The sequence below is a fragment of the Colias philodice genome, chromosome 18 (genome assembly GCF_061535455.1).
Source record: "Colias philodice isolate Cphi_HAF_F1 chromosome 18, ilColPhil1 Martin Lab GWU primary, whole genome shotgun sequence".
NCBI lineage: Eukaryota > Metazoa > Arthropoda > Insecta > Lepidoptera > Pieridae > Colias > Colias philodice.
In genome coordinates, this window is record NC_143103.1 from 6,638,160 (window position 1) to 6,662,645 (window position 24,486).

Here is a 24,486-nt window from a genome sequence, read left to right on the forward strand (position 1 = left end):
TCACTTTATTTATTTCGGCAACACAGTATTTATCGATAGAGGTTCTGTTAAAAATTAAAATTATGTTTTAGCATCTTATAAATCATTGGAATGTGAAAAAAAATTATAATTAACATAAATATATAAAAAAAACCTATATAATTTACAATGAGGTTAATATTAAGTTCGGAGTTCGGACTACATAATTCGTAACATTTTATACAATCGTTTCAAAGTATATTTTTCTAGCTAAGTTCTAAATAATTTTGTTATCTTACTAGAACATATATTATGGGACAAGTGAACTTGGCAATAAGCAGACTTAGTAGAAATATACGAAAAGTATTCTGTATTACAGGATTTCATAAATCCCAATAAAGATATAAAAATTAGCTTAGCAACAAATACTGATCTATTTGCGATATAAAGAAAAAGATATGTATTGATTTTTTAGTTTTATATTTCTGTGATTTTTTAGTTCTTAATACGGTTTATAGCTATCATCAAATTATGAGGAGATAGAGAGGAACCATATTAGGAGTGCATAGGTACTTCTGTATTTTGTTCCTTATTGCCATTAAGGTTAGGTACAATGTGATCTAACTTTTTTAACTATCTGCCCTAAGTAACTTGTTAACATCACATATAAATTATAATATATATTGAATATAGTTTGAAGTTTATTTGATAGTTCACTTGATCCACAATACTTACAAAACCACCAAATCTTCCATTTTATTTTCACAAAGATAAAGCTTTTCCATTCTTAAACTTTACTTCAAAGATATACAAAGTGGACTATTTGCACAATTTCATAATAATATGTACATTCTAGCAATCGTTCAATGATATCTATCCAACATTATTGCAATTTACTATTCTATGTAATATCTACAGTTATACAAGTTACAATGTATACAATTATTTTTCATACAGTCAAGATTATTTATACATCTTGCTAGAAATTATATTTGAATTTATAGTCTAAACATACTTTCAAACCCTTAATTGAAATCATCTAACCTTAAAACATATCGACAGAAATCTCATAAAAACTCATACCATGAATTTTTTAATATTTATTTTAATGCTAAGACGAATTGTATAAAACAAAACATAAATTACATCGGTTGGATGATTTCCAATTTGAGGGCGATACAATTATAAATAAGTTACTTAAATACTACAAATGAATTAGTCTTTTCAATATTCAAATTAAATTTATTATAAGGGCGGTAGCTAAATAAATATTTGTTCTGCCGCGAGTGCGTCTGCGAAGGGTTTGACGACGCCTCGTGTCGCGAAGTAGAATATCAGTCCGAATGTTATAGATATGGGCAACGCTGGCAGGGCCTTCTTGAATATCGCTAACAGAAGCAGAGTGAGGCATAGACCCTGTGAAGAAAGATTGTAGTTTATTTTTCAATAAAATGTTGGAATATAATGTATAGTTGTATATTATGTCTATTCAGCTGCATCATCAATCTACGTAAAGTTCTAGTAAGTGAAAATGTAATCCGTTAATTAAGAAAATAATTAAGCTTTTACTTCGATTGCGCAATTTTTTTTGAGGATATAAGCTGTAATGAATTTGTAAATAAAATGCATTATGCTGAGAGAAAATTAAAAAAATACATTTTTAATGAAAGTAAAGAAACTTACAATAAGTATAGCCACGAAACAGGCCAATGTAGTGTTCCAGTCACCGTACGAGCTCGCCTTTCCAACTAACACGCTGTAAAATATGAAGTCGCCCAAACCGAGTTTTACGCCCTCTGAAATAATAAATTTTTTTGTAGTAAAATTAATACAAAAGTTGTAGTCTCTATATAAAAAAATGAATGCCTATTTCCCTTGGTCAGGAGAAGGATCTCATGAAAGATACAACTCAATAAAATTGCGATCATGATTTTGATGGATGTATTGAATTAAAATTACGTAGTATCCGAAACCGATGGGCACTACCCAGTACAACGCAGCGTACCGCGCGAATGCGTGATCTAAAGTATGTAACTGCACGCGCCTGAATGCGCCTTTAATGTGTTGAACTATTGGTGTTTTCTAACAAACACATGCGCATTCACGCACTACGCTGCGTGATGCGCAAAATGACAATCGCCTAAAACGACACACGCACACATTTATAGTACAACCAAAAAGTCAAAGACTCGACTCTGGAACGGTCTCGGCTGTGAAGAGCCGCACGCACACATGAGTAAAGGTCAATTAAGGAAAGCTGGCATGTTCACAGTACTCACACTTATGCAATTTCACTTACAGTATGTTCAAAAATAAATGCGACTCTAGTTTCATTTTAGACTTGAATTGTAAAATGGGTGCGTTGTAGATAAATATATGCAAATATAATTATGAAAGCTCTCATAATTTACCTGTAAAATTATAATTTAAAAGTAAATCAATTGATGAAGTTAATTATTTATTCTAATAATAATCAATTGGATAAAAGTATTAATAATTATTCAATTATCAAATAATAATTAAATTTCAGGTCATAAAAACAATACAAATAACACGTGCGCTCACTCCCAACATACACCAGGGCCAATCCCTTCCAAAATGATAAAAACCTAAAAAAAATAGTAGTAGGATGAAACCCATTAGAAAAGGAGGAGAATGTGATAAAAATTAAAGGAAAAATAAATTACAGACAATCCGAGTTCGGGAAGGGGGAGGGGGTTCGGCTTTTAAGGCTAAAAAATGGTTTCTCTTGATTTCCAACAAAACTACAAGTCCTATGGAAAAAAGTTCAATGGCAAAGTTGTAGGTAATAAAAAGTACAAAAGTTGTACTTTTGTATTAACAATTTTTTCACATAACCTCAAAATTTAGGTGAAATATTCAAAAAACCAAGTTAAAGGTTTTTTATTACTTTTTCAAAAAAAAATTTTTTTCTACTATATTTGGTGAAAAGTTACCTTATTGTGTCTCAAATACACTGTAATTTATTTGATTGAAAATATTTATTTTTTCGCCTTATTTCAACTTAATACCAAAAAAACAACCTAATTTTCAATCGAAAATTCTGACGTCGAAATATCAGCTTTTTACAAAAAGTTTGGGGGCTTTTTGTTCGTTGAAATATCTACTTTCTAATGGTCTAAAATATAATATACATTACCATAGTAAATTTACTCAGAAAATGCATACAAACAGTGTGATAATGAGCTTTTTTGGCAATGGCAAATTTCTCAAACGACCTGAAATGTTTTTATCGACATCATTTTGTTTATGTACATACTGTCAAATGTTAGCTGTGGTATCGTTACTTTGATCCATGCTTTGATCAGATGAAATTTTTTCTTTTGAAATGTTACCGAAAAGCCGATACAAGAGAAAATATAGAGTTCGAGAAGTGTGCCTGATTTAGTAAAAGCTCATTATCACACTGTTATTGGTAAAAATGCCGATTTTAGTCAAAATTTATATTTTTCTAACAAGATCCTTATCATCCAAATTTCCACCTTGGTGAGAAAAATTGGCATTTCTAATGAAAATGAACAAAAAATTAAATGATTTTATTAAATACTGTAAAATAGTCTATAATTCTTCCATTTAGTGTATCACAAAATTCTTCATAGATTTTTAGATATTCGTACTACACCAATTACATCACCCTGTATTTATAAACAATTGCAAAATATGACACATACATAGGCCGGGAGATACTGACACAAAATTTCGGGTCATTTGTAACAGAATGGCGGTTCTACAGAGGTCTTATTACGCAATGACTAAAAGAAAAATGATGGTCAGAACGCTCGTACCGGCGGACTAGTTGCGTGGGCGTTAGTCGAACTCGTCGGATAAATAGCGAAAGTCAAACGATTTGTAACAAAAATTTTAGAATTTACCGATAGCCCATAAAAAGATGTAGGCGGTAGTGTCATGCCATACTTTTCCGGTGTAACTTACAGCCCCCCATACCGACGCGAAAAAAATCTTCAGATTCAGATTTTCCGCGGTATGGCGACCATTTGGAATCGTCCGAAAAGTATGGCATGGCGATTTTAGTAAATGGCTGCACGACGATGGTTACCTGTGCAAAAGTTAGCCCGGTACAAATGGTTGAATTGTTTTTTTTAAATCAACGCATTCACGTCGGTATAGCGGACTGTAAGTCACATCGTCAAAGTATGGCATGACACTACCGCCTACATCTTTTTTAAGGGCTATCGGTAAATTCTAAAATTTTTGTGTTACAAATCGTTGGACTTTCGCTATTTATCCGACGAGTGTGACTAACGCCCACGCGACTAGTCCGCCGGTACCAGCGTTCTGACCATCATTTTTCTTTTTGTCATTGCGTACTAAGACCCCTCTAGACCGCCATCCTGTTACAAATGACCCGAAATTTTGTGTCAGTATCTCCCGGCCTAACATGTGCAATTTGTAAATGTGTTGACGTTCCAGCTCTTCTTAATATACCTTTACTTCTCGTGCGTATGGACACAGAATACATAATAGTAGCTAAACGCTACAGAACGGACACTCTCCGCCTCCCGCCAAAATTAAACACTTACCTCACCCCGCACGATCAGTCTAAAATGGTCCACATTTTTCTACAGGGAATTGAATTTTTTTTTACGCTAGTCAAAAATGTGCCAACCATAAAGCGTTAACACACACATTTGCAGTCTCTACAGTGTGACTGTCAAAACGATATTTTTGTATGGAGTGTCCGGGGTGTGGTACGGACTCACTCTCATCGTCCAGCTCGTGGTGGTGCGGCGCGCGGTCGAGGCGCGTGGTGTATGTGGGCGGCGTGCTGTCCACGCGCAGCTGGCGGCCGGCTCGCGCGCGCCACGCGGAATCGAACCCGCCCTCGTCCCCGTCGCCCTCGCGCGAGCTCAGCCCCACCACTGCGCCCTCGCTCGCACAACGCACCAGACGACGCGAACGATCTGCTAGTATAAACATAAATAGTAATAGTAATAACTCAGGCCCCGGAATCACAGACACAATAGATAATCTATTGTGTCGTGGACCGATCGGGCCGTTCGGGGCTCAATGGGTTAATAGACAGTAGACACTCCCTTTGTATGCGAAAGAAGCTAAATATTATTGTAAGAGTTGTAACTACATTTTTGTTAGTAACATTCATGTGCATGGTGTTAGTTATTTACATATTTAAAATATAAGCATATACATATTTTGATAATTAATAGCCGTGATTAGTAATTATTATAATAAGCAAGGTGTTATATTGCGTAAAGAACCAACATCTTTGTGCTTGAACACCATCAACATTACTCAATAAAACAAGTACAGTTCGATTCAAACTTAATGGCGGTTCGGAAGTTAGCAGCGAATGCACGAGCGCGCATGTATTCTGCGCATCAGATCGTTCGATGTTCCGAGCCGCTATTAAGTTTGAATCACAGAACAGTAAGGCCATTCTCCCATTGCGCAAGTATCCTGCAAGTCTTTCATTAGGGTACATATTGAAATGCTGAATTTATAACCTAAGTCAGTTTTTACTCAAATTAAGCTGTCCAATCAAAAGCATAGTTTACTTGTAGTGTACTGTATAACTATCGGTTTAAATGTGTGTGTTTGGCGACAGTGGTTTTCATACTAATTATGACATTATAGCACTTCTATATGTTTTTACTGTTCTGTGGGTTTTCATAATAATAGGCATGACGACAGTATCCATAAATGATCGTATTAGTGTTTTTAAGGGAAAATGTATAATAAATAAATTAAATATAGTGACTTAGAAATCTTAAAAACATTAAGATTAATGAGATTATCAATAAAATAAAACATTGAAATTCTGCAGTTGGCCATTTTGACTAAAACACGCGTGACGTCACGCTTATGTAAACAACTCACGTCAGATGTGTTTTGTTATGAATATGTTGAGAATACGCATTTTTATTTATTTTCTATTGTTTCGCGTATGCTTTATCGACTCAGAACAGAAATATAATTGCGAATTCACGAATACGTGGTTCGGGGTTCTCCGCGCCAACTTTATACAATCATTTCTTATTATTTTCTCGCTTGAAATAATTACTAACACATTTTAGAGCATTATTTTTATGTGGATTCACACTGCAATACTGCACACCACTTATAATCTTTGAAATTCGTTTCTATAACACGTATTAAATAAATATTTTTTTAATTTTCTTCGCAATGCGTACAAATAATTACGTATTTACTAAAGAGTGACGTCACGCCTACGCCATGACACCTGCGAGCTGTTTTGGCACAATTAATAAATATTTTTCGAAAAATGGCTTTTATCTTTGTTAAATTTAAGTATATTACCGAAATATAGGGTTTTTCTTGTATAGTAAACGTATACACACATTATGGAAGAGGATTTCAAAATCTTTCGTCATGCCTATTATGACATTATAGCACTTCTATTTGTTTTTACAGTTCTGTGGGTTTTTTCAATAATAATTATGACATTATAGCACTTCTATTTGTTTTTACTGTTCTGTGGTTTGAATCGTACTGTACACTTGACGTCACAAAACTACGTTGGTTCGTTAGCAGTTCAGTTAGTATCGTGCACCGACCATGCGGGTTGAGAGGGCGCAGCTCCCGTTCCCGCGGCTCACCTCCGGCCGCGCGCTCCCCCCGCGCGCCGCTCGCCGCCCCGCCCTCCGCCGCGCCGGCCGCCACCAGGCAGTACATCACCGTCGCTGGAATATTATTATACTTTAATAACTCAGGCCCCGGAATCACAGACACAATAGAAAATCTATTGTGTCGTGTACCGATCGGGCCGTTCGGGGCTCAATGGGTTAAAATGAGCTGCAATTTGTACCATGTCTTGGTAATTACCAATTAGATATTTCTGCTCACAAATATACTGTATTTGCTAAACGTTTAATACACCCATTATTAAGCACTAGCGGTCCGCCCCCGCGGCTTCGTCCGTGGTACAGTCACGAGCAATAATATATGCCTAGGGGGCGATGTGCAAAAATATCTGTCACTAGAACTAATTCAATAATATCTGTCTGCCCGTATACAGCAAAAATATCTGACATTAATAGGCAGCATAATAAAGTGGCATCAAAATTATATGACGAAAATGTTACAGCAAATAATTGTGACAACCTCTCACGGCATAAATATGTGACATCAACTAGGAAGCAATAATATCTGACACAATTTCATATTACTGTATTTTGCATCGATTCCTCATACAAATCTATACTAATATTATAAAGAGGAAAGGTTTGTATGTATGTATGTATGTATGGTTTTCACGCATAAACTACTGGACCGATTTTGATGAAATTTGGCACAGATAATCTTTAGACCCTGAGAAAGAACATAGGCTACCTTTTATTTCGAAATATGTACCACGGGTGAAGCCGGGGCGGACCGCTAGTCATAAATATGTGACATCAACTAGGTGGCAATAATATCTGACACAATTTCATATTTCTATATTTTGCATAGATTCCTCACAAAAAGCATAAATATGTGACATCAACTAGGAAGCAATAATATCTGACACAATTTCATATTTCTATATTTTGCATCGATTCCTCACAAAAAGCATAAATATGTGACATCAACTAGGAAGCAATAATATCTGACACAATTTCATATTACTATATTTTGCATAGATTCCTCACAAAAAGCATAAATATGTGACATCAACTAGAAAGCAATAATATCTGACACAATTTCATATTTCTATATTTTGCATCGATTCCTCACAAAAAGCATAAATATGTGACATCAACTAGGAAGCAATAATATCTGACACAATTTCATATTACTATATTTTGCATCGATTCCTCACAAAAAGCATAAATATGTGACATCAACTAGGAAGCAATAATATCTGACACAATTTCATATTTCTGTATTTTGCATCGATTCCTCACACAAAGCATAAATATGTGACACCGACTAGGTGGCAATAATATCTGACACAATTTTATATTTCTGTATTTTGCGTTGATTCCACACTAAAAGCATAAATATGTGACATCAACTAGGAAGCAATAATATCTGACACAATTTTATTTTTAATTTAATATTGAATCAATACAAAATAAATAAATTTTATTTTAACTACGTTGTTTTAAAACATTATTACCATATTAATCAATATGTGCCGTCGTTGTATACTACATATTGTATGTCTAGATATTACATAATATCTCCTACTAGTTTAACACCCGCGGCTTCGCCCGCGTTTTCAAAGAAAAACCCGCATAGTTTCCGTTCTTGTGGGATTTCCAGGATAAAAGCTCTCATAAGCGTTAATCCAAGTTACCTTCTATGTGTGTGCTAAATTCCATTTTCTCTTTTATTTGTGTGAAAGAGTAACAAACATCCTTACATGATACTCACGAACCTTCGCATTTATAATATTAGAAGGATAATATCATATCATGACAAAATTAAAGTATTCATATACTTATATGAATGCCCACTTGGGTAGATTTATTTTATTTGAAGGTTCAGTGTAACCTTCATGTAGAAATTGAATTTCATTTAGAAATTGTTTTGTCACATGTTTTGTTATATTTGACGTTAGCGGCGTTTGACACGATTGATCCGTTATTCATTTTCATTTACCTATAATAATTATTAGCCTATAATATTGCTATTATTTTATTGAGTTTAAATATTATACGATTGTTGTAATTTCCTATAAGTAAAGAAACATATATTGTTATTATACGATAAGCTATTTTAGTATTAAGAGTTTATAAATTATGTTTTCTTTGTTGGAAATTCTTAATAAAAATAAAAAAATAAATAAATAAATTGAGTATCGAAAATTATGGCAAGTTATCATACTATCGTAATTTTATTTAAAAAAAATATTTACAAAATATAATGTGTCTTTTGTTCATATTCTTACCCCAGCAAAATACATAACACTAATTCAATAAATAACGTTTTGCCTTTTTAAAATCCTATCCTATCTTATCCTACTAGTCCTACTATAATCCTACTTCCTATCCTACTAATCTAGTATTATTAATGCGAAAGTTTGTGAGGATGTGTATGTGTGTGTGTGTGTGTTTGTTACTCTTTCACGCAAATACTACTGAACTAATTTAGCAGACAAATAAAGGGTAACTTGGGTTAACACTTAGGATAAGTTTTATCCCAAAATTCCCACGGGATCGGGAACTATGCGGTATTTCTGTGAAAACGCAGGCGAAGCCGCGGGCGGAAAGCTAGTGTCACATATTTATGCTTTTTGTGAGGAATCAATTATATTTTACAATATAGAAATATAAAATTGTGTCAGATATTATTGCCTCCTAGGTGACGTCACATATTTATGCTTCGAGAGGTTGTCACAATTATTTGCTGTAACATTTTCGTCACATAATTTTGATGCCACTTTATTATGCTGCCTATTAATGTCAGATATTTTTGCTGTATACGGGCAGACAGATATTATTGAACCCGTTTTTATGACAGATATTATTGCTAATCTGCAAATGGTAATATATTTATGCTTCTGACTGTACATATTTCGCAATAAAAGGTAGCCTATGTTGTTTCTCGGGGTCTAAAGATTATCTGTGCCAAATTTCATCAAAATCGATCCAGTAGTTTATGCGTGAAAACCATACATACATACATACATACAAACCTTTCCTCTTTATAATATTAGTATAGAAAATGAGCTGAAATTTGTACCATGTCTTGGTACCACCACCAATTACATATTTCTGCTCACAAATATACCAATACTTTGCTAAACGTATAAATAACACCCATTATTAAGCATAGGTATTATTAGTTTAGATTTATCATATATTTGTGTTTATTAAACTTAGTCTTTCAGTTTAGGGCAAACAGAAGACCAGACTGAGGGCTTTGTTTTATAATATGTATGTAGTGAAATTGATTATTGATATTTAAATTGTGCATATATTATGTTAAAAAAACTAAAGGATTATGATACTAAAGGATTCATGTTTGTAAAAAATAATAAATTTTAAATATACTTTATATTCATGAAATGTTGTTTTTTCTCCCCAATTTCAGGAAAGTACATAACATACCCTGTAATGTGAAATGTTCTAATTCCAGTTAAATACTCACAGGAATAAATAAGAGCTGGAAATATAGGTTCATTTCTTTCCTGTGCAGTTTCCACTAATATCCTAAGTGGTCCTTTAGGAGTCAATACAGCTACAAGATCTGTAATAAAATTATTATATTAACATACATCATAAAAAAGGAACAGGGTAATATAAAAAAAAATATTATAAACAATGTGTTTTCAACACTAAAACTGACCAATAGGACAAGAAATTGTTTACACTTAATTTTTATTTCTTTCCTTGATAACAAGCAAAAGCAAGTTCAATAGCGTTGATACTCTATATATGAAATTTTATTCAACACTTACCCCAAATAGAAATAACTGCAAGCACAGCCCAGGTTGTCCATTCAGGTAGATATTTAATGAAAACCAATGCCATCAATGCAGCTATGAATATTAAGTACGCCTGCTGCAACCTCAGTGGCCCCTTCCAGTGAATAACCATCATTCCAACCACACCAAAATTCCACAGTACAAATGATAGTGTGATATAATCCATGGGTATGTTATATGCTCGAAGGGCTTCCCTTAAAAAATAATTTATATTTAAATAAATAACAATACTTTTATTACAATATAATTTTTCACCCCTTCTATTTAACCATCATCATCAATAATTATCTACAATAATCTTTCACCTGTTATAATGGAACAATTAATACTCATTGGTCTAAGATCCGAACATAGGTCGACCTTCACCGGCGTGATAATAGAATGAGACCAATTTTATAATAAACAAGATAAAAAGTAAAACAACTAAAACCCAACTACGACAAAAAACGACGCTGAAAAAGTATTAAACAAAAGTTAAATTGATGATGCTAGTAATATATATATATTCAAAATGTGCAAGTAAAAAGCTTTCAAATGATACCAAACACGGCATATTTATCTTAACTTTATTTTTTTACTCTGTATGTTTTGTCCGCTAGAGGGCGCCACATTAGATTTTGTGAAACCCCATATAGCCTATAACCAGCGGACAATTAAGACGCTTCTAATGATATGTCATTTGTCGAATTCTGATAAGTAGTTTAGAAGTTACGAGGGAACAGATGAACATACATACATACATACATACATACATACATACATACATACATACATACATACATACATACATACATACATACATACATACATACATACATACATACATACATACATACATAGCCTGTCAAAATCATAACCCTCCTTTTGCTTTGCCGTAGTCGGGTAACTAGCGGTCCGCCCCGGCTTCGCCCGTGGTACATATTTATGTTTTCTCTACATAAGAACCATCCTGGTACTTCAAGGAATATAATAAAAAAAGAATAATCGAAATCGGTCCACCCGTTCTCGAGTTATGCGCTTACCAACACATTTTGCGATTCATTTTTATATCATAGATTTAGTGTATTAAAAATGGGTTGACTGGGAAAATCCTGGACAGGACATTTTAAATGAATTAAAAAAAAACATTTTTTTTTAATTAATTGCAGTATCAAGATAATAAAAAAAATAATAATAGAAGTATGAAACCTACAGAATATGCAGTCATAGTCGTTTTCTAATATTTACCGGGACAAACGGCTAGGTTGGCAGGTGTAAACCGGTATGTCGGTACCAGTTACTTTCACTTGATAGGATGATGAAAAAAAAATTTTGTCAGCGCTGTTTTATTACAAAATTATTTTATTACTAGATTTCCGCCCGCGGCTTCGCCCGCGTTTTCAAAGGAAAACCCGCATAGTTCCTGTTCCCGTGGGATTTCCGGGATAAAACCTATCCTATATGTTAATCCAAGTTACCCTCTATATGTGTGCTAAATTTCATTGTAATCGGTTCAGTAGTTTTTACGTGAAAGAGTAACAAACATCCATACATCCATACATCCATACATCCAAACATCCATACATCCTTACAAACTTTCGCCTTTATAATAGTATTAAGATCTCGAAACTGCAATTAATAAAAAATGAAAATAAATTCATTAAAAATGTCCTGTCCAGGATTTTCCCAGTCAACCCATTTATAATACATTTTTTAATACACTAAATTTATTATAAAATTGGTCTCATTCTATTATCATGCCGGTGAAGGTCGACCTATGTTTGGATCTTAGACTACATGTGAAACAAGAAACTGCTTTATCCTGCCAAATTATGCAACAGCCATGCTTATAATTTTATTTTTATCAAATATAAAAAAATAGCATAAAAGCACTTTATTCTCTCAGCCAAATTATGTCTTAAACATTTTCTATACAGTGAAGCTGTTTGTACTATACTAAGTCATACCTAGTAAAGAAGCAAATGAATTACTTAGCAATTAGCATATTTGCATATAAATTGATATGTACTCACTCAATATATAGATAAGAAAAAAGAAACAGCAGCATTAGTGATGATAATATAAGCCAGCCATGGATAACTCTGTAGCATCTCTTTTTGTAAAGGACTATAAGCAAAACTGTCATCATGGCTATCACACACAAAAGAATCATAGAGTTGGCAAGAGCATTCCAAACTTTTGTGACTGCATATGGACTTTCTTCATGAAATGGTGTATAGGCCCTGGAAACATAACATTTTTTAATATTTTTAAATATCATGCACCATAGAGGTCACCAAATGGCAGACAAATGTTCATATCCAGAATATTAACTTACTTCATGCAGACTTATTCCATAATATCTTTGATAAATCTCATACTCACAAATAAACATCCTTCACTGAGTAAAATCTTATAGAAGATATAGTGGCAACAACAACAATCATACACAAAGTCACAGGCACAAAAAGTTTGATAACATGTCGTGCCCCATATTTGAGTTCTAATTCTTCACCAAGTTGAAGAGCCTGAGAAGGGCCAGAAGCGTTAGGGCCGGAGCCGCCTACTGCACTCGACATATTTTCTTCGGTTTGAACCACTGTCTGTAACATTTATAAAAAAACTTATTGTTTGTATGTATTTATCCATATAACTTTTAAATCTAGAAAATAAATTGGATGCAAATAAACTTTTAGCACTTTCGTATGCATAACACCATCTGGGGATTTAAACTATAATTTACAACAATTAACAACAATCATTTCGTTGTGAGATACAATATATACGATTAGTCACTGATAAAAGTAGCGGATGTCACAGTGAATGCATACAAATTCTCACCCCATAATTTCGCTGAGGGTCTGCTTTAGTTTTCCTCTTCCTAGCAATTCTCTCAGCTATTTCCCTATCGGATCGGGCTTCTGCGATGTGGCCGTCCATCAGTGCAGTGCGCTCGGTGGCTTCTCTATCGTTTTCCGTGTCACTCATCCATAAAAATTGTCACGCACATTATTCACAAAGTTATATGTATAATCATTTAAGAGTTATTGGTTAAAACAACGTAAAATTACTTTTCAACAATACACAATCAGCTTTTCACTTCTCTGTTTCATTCGTACAAAAAATAACTAATAACTATAAAAATTAAAAACGTCATGAACATGAAATTCAACGACAGCTATACACAGACTATAATAAATGCCAATTGCCAATTATGTGAAATGCTACAGATAATATAAATTGTGAACCAATGAATATTACAGATGTGAGAGAGATACTTTATTATAGCGTGAATGCCAGGCAACAGATAGACAAAAATTTGTTACTTGCACAGTTACTTGTCTTTTGATTTTTATTAAATATATTTATAGAATTGAACTCCTGATAGTGACTCTGTTCCTTCTGCATATCAATGATATGCTGCTCAACGGCAGCATTCATTGCTATGCAGATGACAGTACTGGTGATGCAGTATACACCGGCCGCAGCAATATTTCTCAGGAGCGCATCATCGAGTGCCGGAACAACCTCGTGTCTGAGATTGAAACTTCTTTACAAGAGGTTTCAGAATGGGGCCGACTAAACCTAGTCCAATTTAACCCCAAAAAGACACAGGTGTGCGCCTTTACCGCTAAAAAGCTCCCCTTCGTCATAGCTCCTACTTTTCAGGGTACTCCTCTCTCAGCCGCAGCCAGTATCGGAATCCTTGGTCTCGAAATCTCGAGTAACGTACAGTTTTCTTGTCACTTGGAAGGAAAAGCCAAGTTGGCTTCACAAAAACTTGGTGTGCTCTGTAGAGCGGGGCAGTATTTCACGTCGCACCATCGCCTCAAGTTATATAAGGCGCAAGTCAGGCCGCACATGGAATACTGCTCCCACATCTGGGCCGGGGCACCCCAACAATACCTCCTTCCATTTGACCGTATTCAAAGGAGAGCTGTACGACTTGTTAACGAGCCAAGTCTCACCGATCGGCTTGATACTTTGGCGCTGCGAAGAGATGTCGCTTCCTTATGCGTTCTCTATCGCATTTACTATGGGGAGTGCTCTGAAGAGTTGTTTGGAACATTACCTGCCGCCGAGTTCCATCACCGTACAGCACGACATCGTCAACAATACCACCCTCACCACCTTGACTGTTGGCAATCTACAACTGTGCGCTTTAAAAGATCTTTCTTCCCGCGCACTACAGACATCTGGAACAAACTCCCTCATGCGGCTTTTCCAAACGGCTATGAACTGGGGACCTTCAAGAAAAGAGCATATTCTTACTTGAAAGGCCGGCAACATACTCACAATGTCTCTGACACTGTGCGTACATATGGGCGACGTGGAGCACTTACCACCAGGTGACGCGTCTGCTCTGTTGCCTCCTATTGCATAAAAAAAAAAAAAAAAAAAAAAAAAAAAAAAAAAAGTGAAAAAGGCCCTTTTTAGCGAAATATCGCTAAAAAGTTCAAAGTGGGATCTATTGATCAGAGCGACATCTGCTGCAAAAGTACTTTATTTATGGTCGGTTCCAGAGCTTCACCGATGTGTTCACCGACCATCAGTGCGTACGTCAGTCGCGCTTGTCATATGGAAATAAGCGTGCGTATATATGGGCGTATTCAGAAAGAAAGCTTGAAACTTATAAGCGCTTATAAGCGCTTATCGGCGCTTATAAGCGCTGGTAACCCGCGCAGGAAAATATATGAACATGCGCTTATAAGCGCTGATCGGCGCCGACAAGTTCCCACAAGTTTCAACAAACTTGTCGGCGTCGATCAGCGCTTATAAGCGCATGTTCATATATTTTCCTGCGCGGGTTACCAGCGCTTATATGCGCCGATAAGCGCTTATAAGTTTCAAGCTTTCTTTCTGAATACGCCCTATGGTCGGTCTAGCTATGAACGGTTTTATGAATTTCCATACATATGACAAGCGCGACTGACGTACGCACTGATGGTCGGTGAAGCTCTGCAACCGGCCTATTAAATAAAAAACACTGTAATAAACACTTTCCCATCTGACTTTCTTTACTCTTGGTAAAACTCGGTATAAATAATGAAAACAAATCTCAATGGAGGTTAAAAGCTTTTTTAATCAACTTTCATTACAATGCACATATTAATTAAGAAAAAAATTATATATTTAAAGGTACAATCCTTCAGGAGTTCCTTCTTTTTTACGATATAAGACACTCTCCTTAGACTTCTTAAAATCTTCATTGGTGACTTTCATACGACGCTCTCGCAATGCCATCAACCCAGCTTCAGTACAAATAGCCTAAAATTATTACAAAAATGTTATGCAGTTATAAAACCAATTGAAAGAGAGAAAAAAATAAACAAGATTTTTGATTTATTTAGTGATTTTCTTCTGGTATTTGTACGTTAACACAAATATTTAAATTTAATTGCTTTAAATGTATTTCACAAAAGAAATACAATAAAAGTTCTGTTTAACTACCTTTATATCAGCACCAGAGAGATCATCCTTGGACATAATAAGCTCTGACAAGTTAACGTCGTCAGCTAGCGTCATCCTTGATGTGTGAATAGTGAAGATACGTCTCTTTGTCTTTTCATCAGGCAGTGGGAACTCAATCTTTCTATCAATACGTCCTGGACGAATCAACGCAGGATCCAATGTCTCTATCCGATTAGTAGCCATGATGACCTGTAAAATAGTTCAACATGAAAACGTTATAAATACGAATCATAACGAATCATACGAAACGTTATAAAAACGTTAGAAATCAGTGACAAACTGCTAAGCATAAAACTAATCCCAATGGATTTTATAATCATTTATGAAGTATCTATAAATAGGAATTGTAATATTGTTGTATACAATACCTTGACATCACCCCTTGAATCAAAACCGTCCAATTGATTCAACAGTTCCAACATAGTTCTTTGAATTTCCCTTTCACCACCAGAGTTTGAATCATACCTATAAATAAAATAATGGTGATAATGTTATAACTTGCCCCTCTAATAAAATATCACCAAATTCCAACTGATAAGCTCAAGTTAAAAAGACGATATCTCATTTGTTACTGGTATGAAGAGATTTGTTACAGAAATGGTTAAGTGTGCTTTAAAAACAAAACATTTTTGGAAATATAGATACAGGGTGGCCCGTTTATAGTGGTCCAAAAATTTTTTTCAGCTTGAGAGCATCATGAGTAATCATTTAAAACAAACTTTAGTTAAGCGAAAACTTATGGTTTAGAAATTATGATTTTTTTTATAAATAATCCGGAGTTTCAATATTTTTGTCACAAAACCACTCTGTTATGAAAACTACTGGACCGAATTGAATGAAATTTGGTATAGGTATAGCGCAATAACCTACCTATCGCACTATAGGCTCATCTTGTGTAAATAATTAGACTGCATTTTTTTATTTTAACTTTTTCCGTAGTTTTTTGAATTTCTCGGCAAAATATGGATTTTCGAAAAAATCCTGTGAAAAAAAAATGTACCACCAAGATTTTGCTGGTACTGCTAAAAACTACCTTAACATAGGGTTATTCTTGACACAAAAAATCATAGTTGTCCTTCGATTGTAACATCTTCAAAAACAACATCATGTACATTAACACATGGAAATCGAAAAATTACGAAATTTACCATAATTTAATTTTAATCATTTGGAACGGCCAATTTATGTTTAAAGAACCATATATTGCCGTAAAAGTCATTACAAATCAGTATTCACATGGCTATAAAACTTAAAATGAATGAAATAAAATTTTAACCTGCCAGGCAAGATAACTTAACTTTATTCTAATGTCAATTTATTGAGTTTTTTTTTGTTGTTTAGTTTTTATGATTAAATCTTAATAAAAGGTTTGGAGAATTAATAAAACAACATAAATATTAATTAACATATTGTTTATTTTTTACAAAAGGTTTTTGAAATGCCGTCCGCCTTAACTAAACATAATCTGCATTTGCGTAAGAAATTTCTTCGCAGCCTTTTAAATGGCTGCCGGCTTTCTTTAATGGCTGTTATAGCCACTTGAATTTATGCCTATAAATAACCATACATTCATTATACATAGGTACATTTGTATACCAATTTATGGTATTATACCATTTATTACCATAGGTTCATACCTAAAAATTCAAGTGGATATAACAGTCATTAAAGAAAGCCGGCAGCCATTTAATAGGCTGCGAAGAAATTTCTTACGCAGATGCAGATTATGTTTAGCGAAAGGCGGACGGCATTTTGAAAACCTTTTGTAAAAAATAAACAATATGTTAATTAATATTTATTTTGTTTTATTAATTCTCCAAACCTTTTATTAAGATTTAAACATAAAAACTAAACAACAAAAAAACTCAATAAATTGACATTAGAATAAAGTAACGTTATCTTGGCTGGCAGGTTAAAATTTTATTTCATTCAAATAGTTTTATAGCCATGTGAATACTGATTTGTAATGACTTTTATGGCAATAAATGGTTCTTTAATCAAAAATTGGCCGTTCCAAATGATTAAAATTAAATTATGGTAAATTTCGTAATTTTTCGATTTCCATGCTTTAATGTACATGATGTTGTTTTTGAAGATGTTACAATCGAAGGACAACTATGATTTTTTGTGTCAAGAATAACCCTATGTTAAGGTAGTTTTTAGCAGTACCAGCAAAACCTTGGTGGTACATTTTATTTTCACAGGATTTTTTCGAAAAATCAATATTTTGCCGAGAAATTCAAAAAACTACAGAAAAAGTTAAAATAAAAAAATGCAGTTTAATTATTTGCACAAGATGAGTCTATAGTGCGATAGGTAGGTTATTGCGCTATAACTATACCAAATTTCATTCAATTCGGTCCAGTAGTTTTCATAACAGAGTGGTTTTGTGACAAAAATATTGAAACTCCGGATTATTTATAAAAAAAATCATAATTTCTAAACAATAAGTTTTCGCTTAACTAAAGTTTGTTTTAAATGATTACTCATGATGCTCTTAAGCTGAAAAAAATTTTTGGACCACTATAAACGGGGCACCCTGTATATAGAATAATCAATATAACTATGTGTAGTTGATGTACAATAATTATGCTTACCGTTTTGTACCAACAGCATCAATTTCATCAATGAATACTATTGATGGAGCATGTTCTTCGGCCACTCTGAACAATTCTCGTACAAGTTTTGGTCCATCACCCTAAAAATAAGGTTAAACATTGAAAAGACAACAATTGATAGATTGGCAAATAATATATTTTTACTTCACATATTTACATAACAGCATAATATGATTACACATCATTTGTTGCAGTATTCTCTTTTTAAAATGTCTAAACAGAGAGTACATATTATTATAGAAATAAGGTCTATATTATGTAATAACTGTTCTGTTTTAATTTATGTAAAATAAAAAAGACGTGTGGCACTCGGGGACTGCCGCGGTAAAGCTATTGCATGCTATGCCTTCAAGCCACACATCCGCGCCCTTCGTAGTGGGGAGCTTGAGGTTTTTTCGTTACGCAATTTTTGGATTCGGTCCCCGCGCTCAAGGCCCGCGATAGAAGCTATGCAATAGCTTAAAAAGTACATAATATTAATACCAAAAGTATGATGCAGTAATGAACTCACCAGATATTTCTGAATGAGTTCCGACCCAACCACTCTAAGGAATGTAGCTGATGTCTGATTAGCAACAGCTTTAGCCAGAAGAGTTTTACCAGTTCCTGGAGGTCCGTATAAAATGACACCTTTTGGTGGCTTAATACCCATCTCTTCATAATACTCTGGATGAGTTAACGGCAGCTCAACTGACTCCTGTTGAGAAATTATTAACAATTATTATCTGTACTGTAAAATATTAAAATTTGATCATTCATATACATTCATAAATATTATGAACCAGCTGCGCTCCTCGGTCTTCCTCGATAAATGGGCTAACGAAAACTGAAAGAATTTTTCAAATCGGACCAGTAGCTCGTGAGGTTAGCGCGTTCAAACAAACAAACCCTTCAGCTTTATAATATTTGTACAGATAATAAATATCTTTGTTACTGTAATATAAAAGTTCATGTTGGCATTGAGAATTGATTACCTTAATTTCCTGAATTTGAGTATCAAGACCACCAATATCAGCATATGTTTCCTGTGGAGCCTTCTCTAACTTCATAACAGATACCATAGGATCTGTATCATCACCTAATACACCAACAACTGCATGAACCTGATAAATCATTCAGTAAATTAATTAAACACTTCCTTCATATACCTGTATATAAATATGAATAAAAATTATAACAAAGTTATACCTTATGATTTAATAGTACAGAGCATCCAGGCTCCAATTGATCTTTGTCCACGAATGATAAAATGCTAACATAATGCTCACTTCCCACAGATGTAGAGACAATGGCATGGTTGTCATCTATAATTTCTTCTAGATTGCCAACAGACATAGGTGTTCCTCTTAAGTCATCGACCTATAAAAATATTAATTGTAATAGTGACCTGTTAAATGGACTTTTGTTTATATATTGTTTTTTTTTACTCTTAGTACCTTAGAACGCTCTTCTTCAATCTTCTCCTCTTGGGGCTTCAGACGTTCCTGATTGCGAATAAATTCTTCTTCCATAAGAAGATAATCCTTTATTCTTTCGAGTTTTAACAGTTTTAGCCTACACCGCGTATGCGGAGTCACTTGTGGTAACTTCAATGCAGCATCAGGACCCTTAGCCTTACGCTTTTTCTTGCCAACCCTCGTAGGGATCGGAGGTTCGTACTTCTTCTTCTTATCTTTATCGTCTTTCTTGTCACCACCGCTTCCACCACCTGATTGGTTTTGACCCTAATACAAAGAAATGTAAAAGTAATGATTTATGAATAAGTACACAAATATATAATATATAGTTAATAAAAATTGACCGTACCATAATTCAGATCAAAGAAGTAATAACTTTATTTCAATACTTTTATAACACAAACAATGAGATCGAAAATTTTAAGAATCAATTTTTACTTCATCTCTGAATGTTGAGTTGACAGCGATTACAAAGCGAAATTATTATTTCTTTTATTTCATTTATTCACTGACTTGGATACTCGTGCTTTGGTCGTCACACGTTAATTATTGTTATTTAACAATAGGTATTATATCAACTATGTATATATTACAAAGTTTTAACTTTAATTTATGTAATATAAGATCTCAAGCTTATATTAGAGCTAACACAGCTAACGTGTAGCAAGCATTGTTTAGTGTAGAGTGTGGACTTACCTTAAGCGATATGAAGTCTGACGATTGTCTGATGACGTTTGACGTGTCAATATGTACGTCAAATGAAAATGAAATTTATTCTTACGTCGTGGTCCTAGTGACTGTTTTTAATTGTAATTTACAGAATTTGCCTCACATAATTATAGAAAAGCTTATAAGAATTTGAAGGAAATGAAATATTACAAAGGATTGTTTTTAATCCATCCAAACAAGTGCTTACTATAACAGGAAATATATGGTTTGAACACAGTATTTCAATAAATATTCAAGATGGTTTTAGCAGATTTAGGTCGTAAAATAACCACTGCCTTACAGTCCCTAAGTCGGGCTACTATTATCAATGAAGAGGTAAGTAACAAATAACGAAATGTGCGTTTATATTTACATACCTATGATACTATGACCATGATCTACCGAAACATTCCATCTTGCAGGTTTTAAACTCTATGCTAAAGCAGATATGTGCTGCACTTTTAGAAGCTGATGTTAATATACGTTTAGTAAAAAACCTCCGTGAAAATGTTCGTGCTGTTATTGATTTTGATGAGATGGCTGGTGGACTCAACAAGCGGCGGATGATACAGTCCGCTGTTTTCAAAGAACTTGTAAAGGTAATAATGTCTCTATTACTGAAATAAGTTACTATTACAATATGATTATTAAGCTATTGCATAGCTTTTATCTCAGACTGAGCGCGGCGCCCGAATGTAAAAATTCCTTAACGAAAAAACCTGACACCCCCCACTCCGACCGGCATAGTGGTGCGATGCTAAGCAATAGGTTATTAATATGTGGCAGTCCTCGAGCGCCACATGTATTTTTTTTAATATATATAACCAGACACAAAAGTTATGTTATACCTTAATACAAATTATTTAAATATTTAATTGTATTTATATTTCAGTTAGTAGATCCTGGAGTCAAGCCCTACCAACCAGTCAAAGGCAAGCCAAATATTATAATGTTTGTAGGATTGCAAGGTTCTGGTAAAACCACAACTTGTACAAAATTGGCATACCATTATTTAAGGAAGAACTGGAAGTCATGTCTGGTTTGTGCTGATACCTTCAGAGCTGGTGCTTATGATCAAGTGAAACAGAATTGTACTAAGGCAAGAATACCATTTTACGGCAGGTTAGTTTTTAATTTCTGTTTTGATTTGGCTGCGTCTTTATCTCGTATTTAATAACTAAAAATACTTATATTTATTCTTTAGTTACACAGAAGTTGATCCTGTGGTTATAGCGTCCACTGGTGTGGACATGTTCAAGAAAGAAGGATTTGAAATGATTATTGTGGATACAAGTGGTCGTCACAAACAGGAAGAGTCACTTTTTGAAGAGATGTTGGCAGTTGCTAATGCTATTGTGAGTATGAATATGTTTCTTGAAATATGTGTGCTTGTTGCCAACTTAGTATTTAATTTTATAAAGTGGACAAGTCTAATATTGTGATCTTCTTGTCTAAGCTGAAATGTAATTTTTATGATAGAGTTTGTAAGTATTCAATACATAACATATTTTAGAGGTTTTAGCAAGTTAAAGTTTTTATGGCTTAGAATTTATTCTGAAGTAAATGTTATTGTTTCTTTCTTACTATATTTATATTATTGTTTCTACTTGCAGAAACCTGACAACATTATATTCGTAATGGACGCAACTATAGGACAGGCTTGTGAAGCTCAAGCTAGAGCTTTCAAAGAAAAAGTAGACATTGGGTCCGTTATAATCACAAAGTTGGATGGCCATGCAAAGGGTGGTGGAGCTCTTTCTGCGTAAGTATTTATGGGAATTAGTTTGAATATTATTCAAATTGTTTATTTAACTTCAACATTGCACTGTGTTTAAGTAAATTAAGATGAAATTAAGAGTGAATTAAGATTTAGAAATAGTGAACTGGGTGGTAAGTCCACCCATCAACATGTTGACTGTTGTTTTATATTCATGTGTTTCATGTAAGCAATGTAACATCGAGTTTAAATGGTAGATTAATTTGATAATATTATATGCAGTTAATTTATAAAAACACATTTATTTTACAGTGTAGCAGCAACACAGAGTCCAATTATATTTATTGGAACAGGTGAACATATTGATGATCTAGAACCATTCAAAACTAAACCCTTCATTAACAAGCTTCTGGGTATGGGTGATATTGAAGGCTTGCTGGACAAAGTCAATGAATTAAAACTAGACGATAATGATGAACTATTGGAAAAGTTAAAGCATGGACAATTCACACTTAGAGCCATGTATGAGCAATTTCAAAATATCATGAAAATGGGACCTTTTTCTCAAATAATGGTACAAAGATTTTTTTCTGTCAGAGCAATTTTTCATAATTTATTAATGTATTATTTTGAAGTATAATAATTTATTGTGTTTTTTCAGGGTATGATACCAGGCTTTTCACAAGACCTAATGTCAAAAGGAAGTGAACAAGAGTCCATGGCAAAATTGAAACGTCTGATGACAATAATGGATTCCATGAATGAAGGTGAACTAGACCATCGTGATGGCGCAAAGCTTTTCTCCAAACAACCCACCCGGATTACCAGAGTAGCACAGGGAGCTGGTGTTACCGAGAGAGACGTCAAAGATTTGATAGCTCAATACACTAAGTTTGCAGCTGTTGTTAAGAAAATGGGTGGTATCAAGGGTCTGTTCAAAGGTGGTGACATGGCCAAGAATGTCAATCAAACACAAATGGCTAAACTTAACCAGCAAATGGCTAAAATGATGGACCCTCGTATTTTGCAACAGATGGGTGGCATGTCTGGATTACACAACATGATGCGCCAACTACAGCAAGGCTCCAGTGGAATGAATAGCTTAATGGGTGGGAAATGACAGTAGCATTAAGTTGAAACATTTTCCACTGTAATCATTGTATTCAAAGTTTACAATAATCAGTTTTAATTGGTTTATTTTCGTTTTACTGTTTCTATATTTCCACTTTTTTTTCAATAGACTATAAGTATTTTAAAAACATTACACAAATATTATTGAATAAATTGCATATTTTTTAATCCCTACAAAACAATTAACATTACATTTCTATACATAATTTTCATCATATAATGTTTTTTCTCATTTAAAAAAATACAAAAAAAATTGTTTTTTGACATTCATCATGTAATGTATTGTTCCAAATAAACAATTTTGAATTTTGAATCGCGGTGTATCGCTTCAGCAAGGCTTCTGCCTTAGGCTTCTACCAAGCTTCTACATATTATTATAGCAAGTAGGTTGCAATCTTCGAGCCTCTTGGCTTCTCGTCGAGACATAATTAAAATCGATGCACGTATTGTAACACAAATTTAAAGAATAAATTGTAATTCTAATAAATTCTAAGCGCAATAACAAAGGAACTAAACAGATAAATATAGGTGAATGAATTCCAACTGGCAAAGCTGCACATTTCTTTTTTAATGTTTTAGTTCCGCATTTATAATATTAAAGAAAAATATTTTGGCTCATATAGCTTGTAGCACTAAAAAGAAAATAGAAATTAATTTTGTCTATGGCCAAAAAAAATGCATTGACGAAAGCAGCCTGTAGACGTTCAAACATGTTTGTCAAACTTTACGTTTTGTTTGTACGTTTTCATCAAATATCAGCGCACACACAAAAACAAGTTTGTCAAACAAACAGGACAGTTTCAAAGCAGTTTTCGCCGTGAAATCACGCTCCGATGAGTAACGTCCCAGCGGCGGTCGCACGAAAATGGCGAGTTTGTTTGACAAACATGACCGTACACCTTCAAACATGTTTGACAAGCATGCCGTCAATCAAATCTTTCAAATAAACAGCCAAACACGTAGTTTGCTTGACAAACACGTCAAACATATCCGCAGACTGTCAAATAATTTGCC

At 34.0% G+C, this 24,486-nt stretch overlaps 3 protein-coding genes across 6 annotated transcripts; 1 reads left to right on the plus strand and 2 right to left on the minus strand.

Moving 5' to 3' along the window:
* Psn (presenilin) lies at positions 1 to 13,551 on the minus strand. Of its 4 annotated transcripts, none has more exons than XM_089706817.1 (9): positions 13,211 to 13,551; positions 12,755 to 12,972; positions 12,403 to 12,612; positions 10,364 to 10,584; positions 10,054 to 10,152; positions 6,576 to 6,659; positions 4,701 to 4,901; positions 1,642 to 1,754; positions 1 to 1,374 (listed from the first exon to the last, which is right to left on the minus strand). In XM_089706817.1, the coding sequence occupies exons 1-9, from the start codon at positions 13,355 to 13,357 to the stop codon at positions 1,219 to 1,221; spliced, it is 1,449 nt and encodes a 482-aa protein (XP_089562943.1). In that variant the 5' UTR covers positions 13,358 to 13,551; the 3' UTR covers positions 1 to 1,218. The 4 variants fall into 4 exon arrangements, with proteins under 4 accessions (XP_089562943.1, XP_089562942.1, XP_089562941.1 ...); XM_089706816.1 differs by having other exon boundaries at positions 4,701 to 4,904; XM_089706815.1 differs by having other exon boundaries at positions 6,534 to 6,659.
* A 1,881-nt stretch (positions 13,552 to 15,432) lies between these two features.
* Positions 15,433 to 20,414, minus strand: Rpt2 (26S proteasome regulatory subunit Rpt2). The gene is made up of 9 exons (XM_089706822.1): positions 20,266 to 20,414; positions 19,896 to 20,183; positions 19,648 to 19,818; positions 19,434 to 19,562; positions 18,971 to 19,156; positions 18,439 to 18,539; positions 16,210 to 16,306; positions 15,821 to 16,030; positions 15,433 to 15,637 (listed from the first exon to the last, which is right to left on the minus strand). The coding sequence occupies exons 1-9, from the start codon at positions 20,266 to 20,268 to the stop codon at positions 15,503 to 15,505; spliced, it is 1,320 nt and encodes a 439-aa protein (XP_089562948.1). The 5' UTR covers positions 20,269 to 20,414; the 3' UTR covers positions 15,433 to 15,502.
* Positions 20,415 to 20,657: 243 nt separating this feature from the next.
* On the plus strand, positions 20,658 to 23,536 carry Srp54k (signal recognition particle 54k). The gene is made up of 7 exons (XM_089706316.1): positions 20,658 to 20,960; positions 21,047 to 21,223; positions 21,517 to 21,746; positions 21,829 to 21,979; positions 22,238 to 22,386; positions 22,654 to 22,915; positions 23,003 to 23,536. Exons 1-7 carry the CDS (start codon positions 20,883 to 20,885, stop codon positions 23,459 to 23,461), a joined length of 1,506 nt encoding a protein of 501 aa, XP_089562442.1. The 5' UTR covers positions 20,658 to 20,882; the 3' UTR covers positions 23,462 to 23,536.
* The last annotated feature ends 950 nt before the right edge of the window (positions 23,537 to 24,486 follow it).

What these genes read in the sequence shown, in the direction of transcription:
- Psn (XM_089706814.1), bottom strand. Translation starts at nt 13,357, where the DNA reads ATGAGTGACACGGAAAACGATAGAGAAGCCACCGAGCGCACTGCACTG. An exon ending in ACCCTCAGCGAAATTATGGG is followed by an intron (nt 12,973 to 13,210) that starts GTGAGAATTTGT and finishes TAAATGTTACAG; the next exon opens with ACAGTGGTTCAAACCGAAGA. An exon ending in TCAGTGAAGGATGTTTATTT is followed by an intron (nt 12,613 to 12,754) that starts GTGAGTATGAGA and finishes TTATGTTTCCAG; the next exon opens with GGCCTATACACCATTTCATG.
- Rpt2 (XM_089706822.1), bottom strand. An exon ending in AACTCATTCAGAAATATCTG is followed by an intron (nt 18,540 to 18,970) that starts GTGAGTTCATTA and finishes CCTTATTTTTAG; the next exon opens with GGTGATGGACCAAAACTTGT. An exon ending in GATGCTGTTGGTACAAAACG is followed by an intron (nt 16,307 to 18,438) that starts GTAAGCATAATT and finishes TTTTATTTATAG; the next exon opens with GTATGATTCAAACTCTGGTG.
- Srp54k (XM_089706316.1), top strand. Translation starts at nt 20,883, where the DNA reads ATGGTTTTAGCAGATTTAGGTCGTAAAATAACCACTGCCTTACAGTCC. An exon ending in CTACTATTATCAATGAAGAG is followed by an intron (nt 20,961 to 21,046) that starts GTAAGTAACAAA and finishes TCCATCTTGCAG; the next exon opens with GTTTTAAACTCTATGCTAAA. An exon ending in TTTTCAAAGAACTTGTAAAG is followed by an intron (nt 21,224 to 21,516) that starts GTAATAATGTCT and finishes TTTATATTTCAG; the next exon opens with TTAGTAGATCCTGGAGTCAA.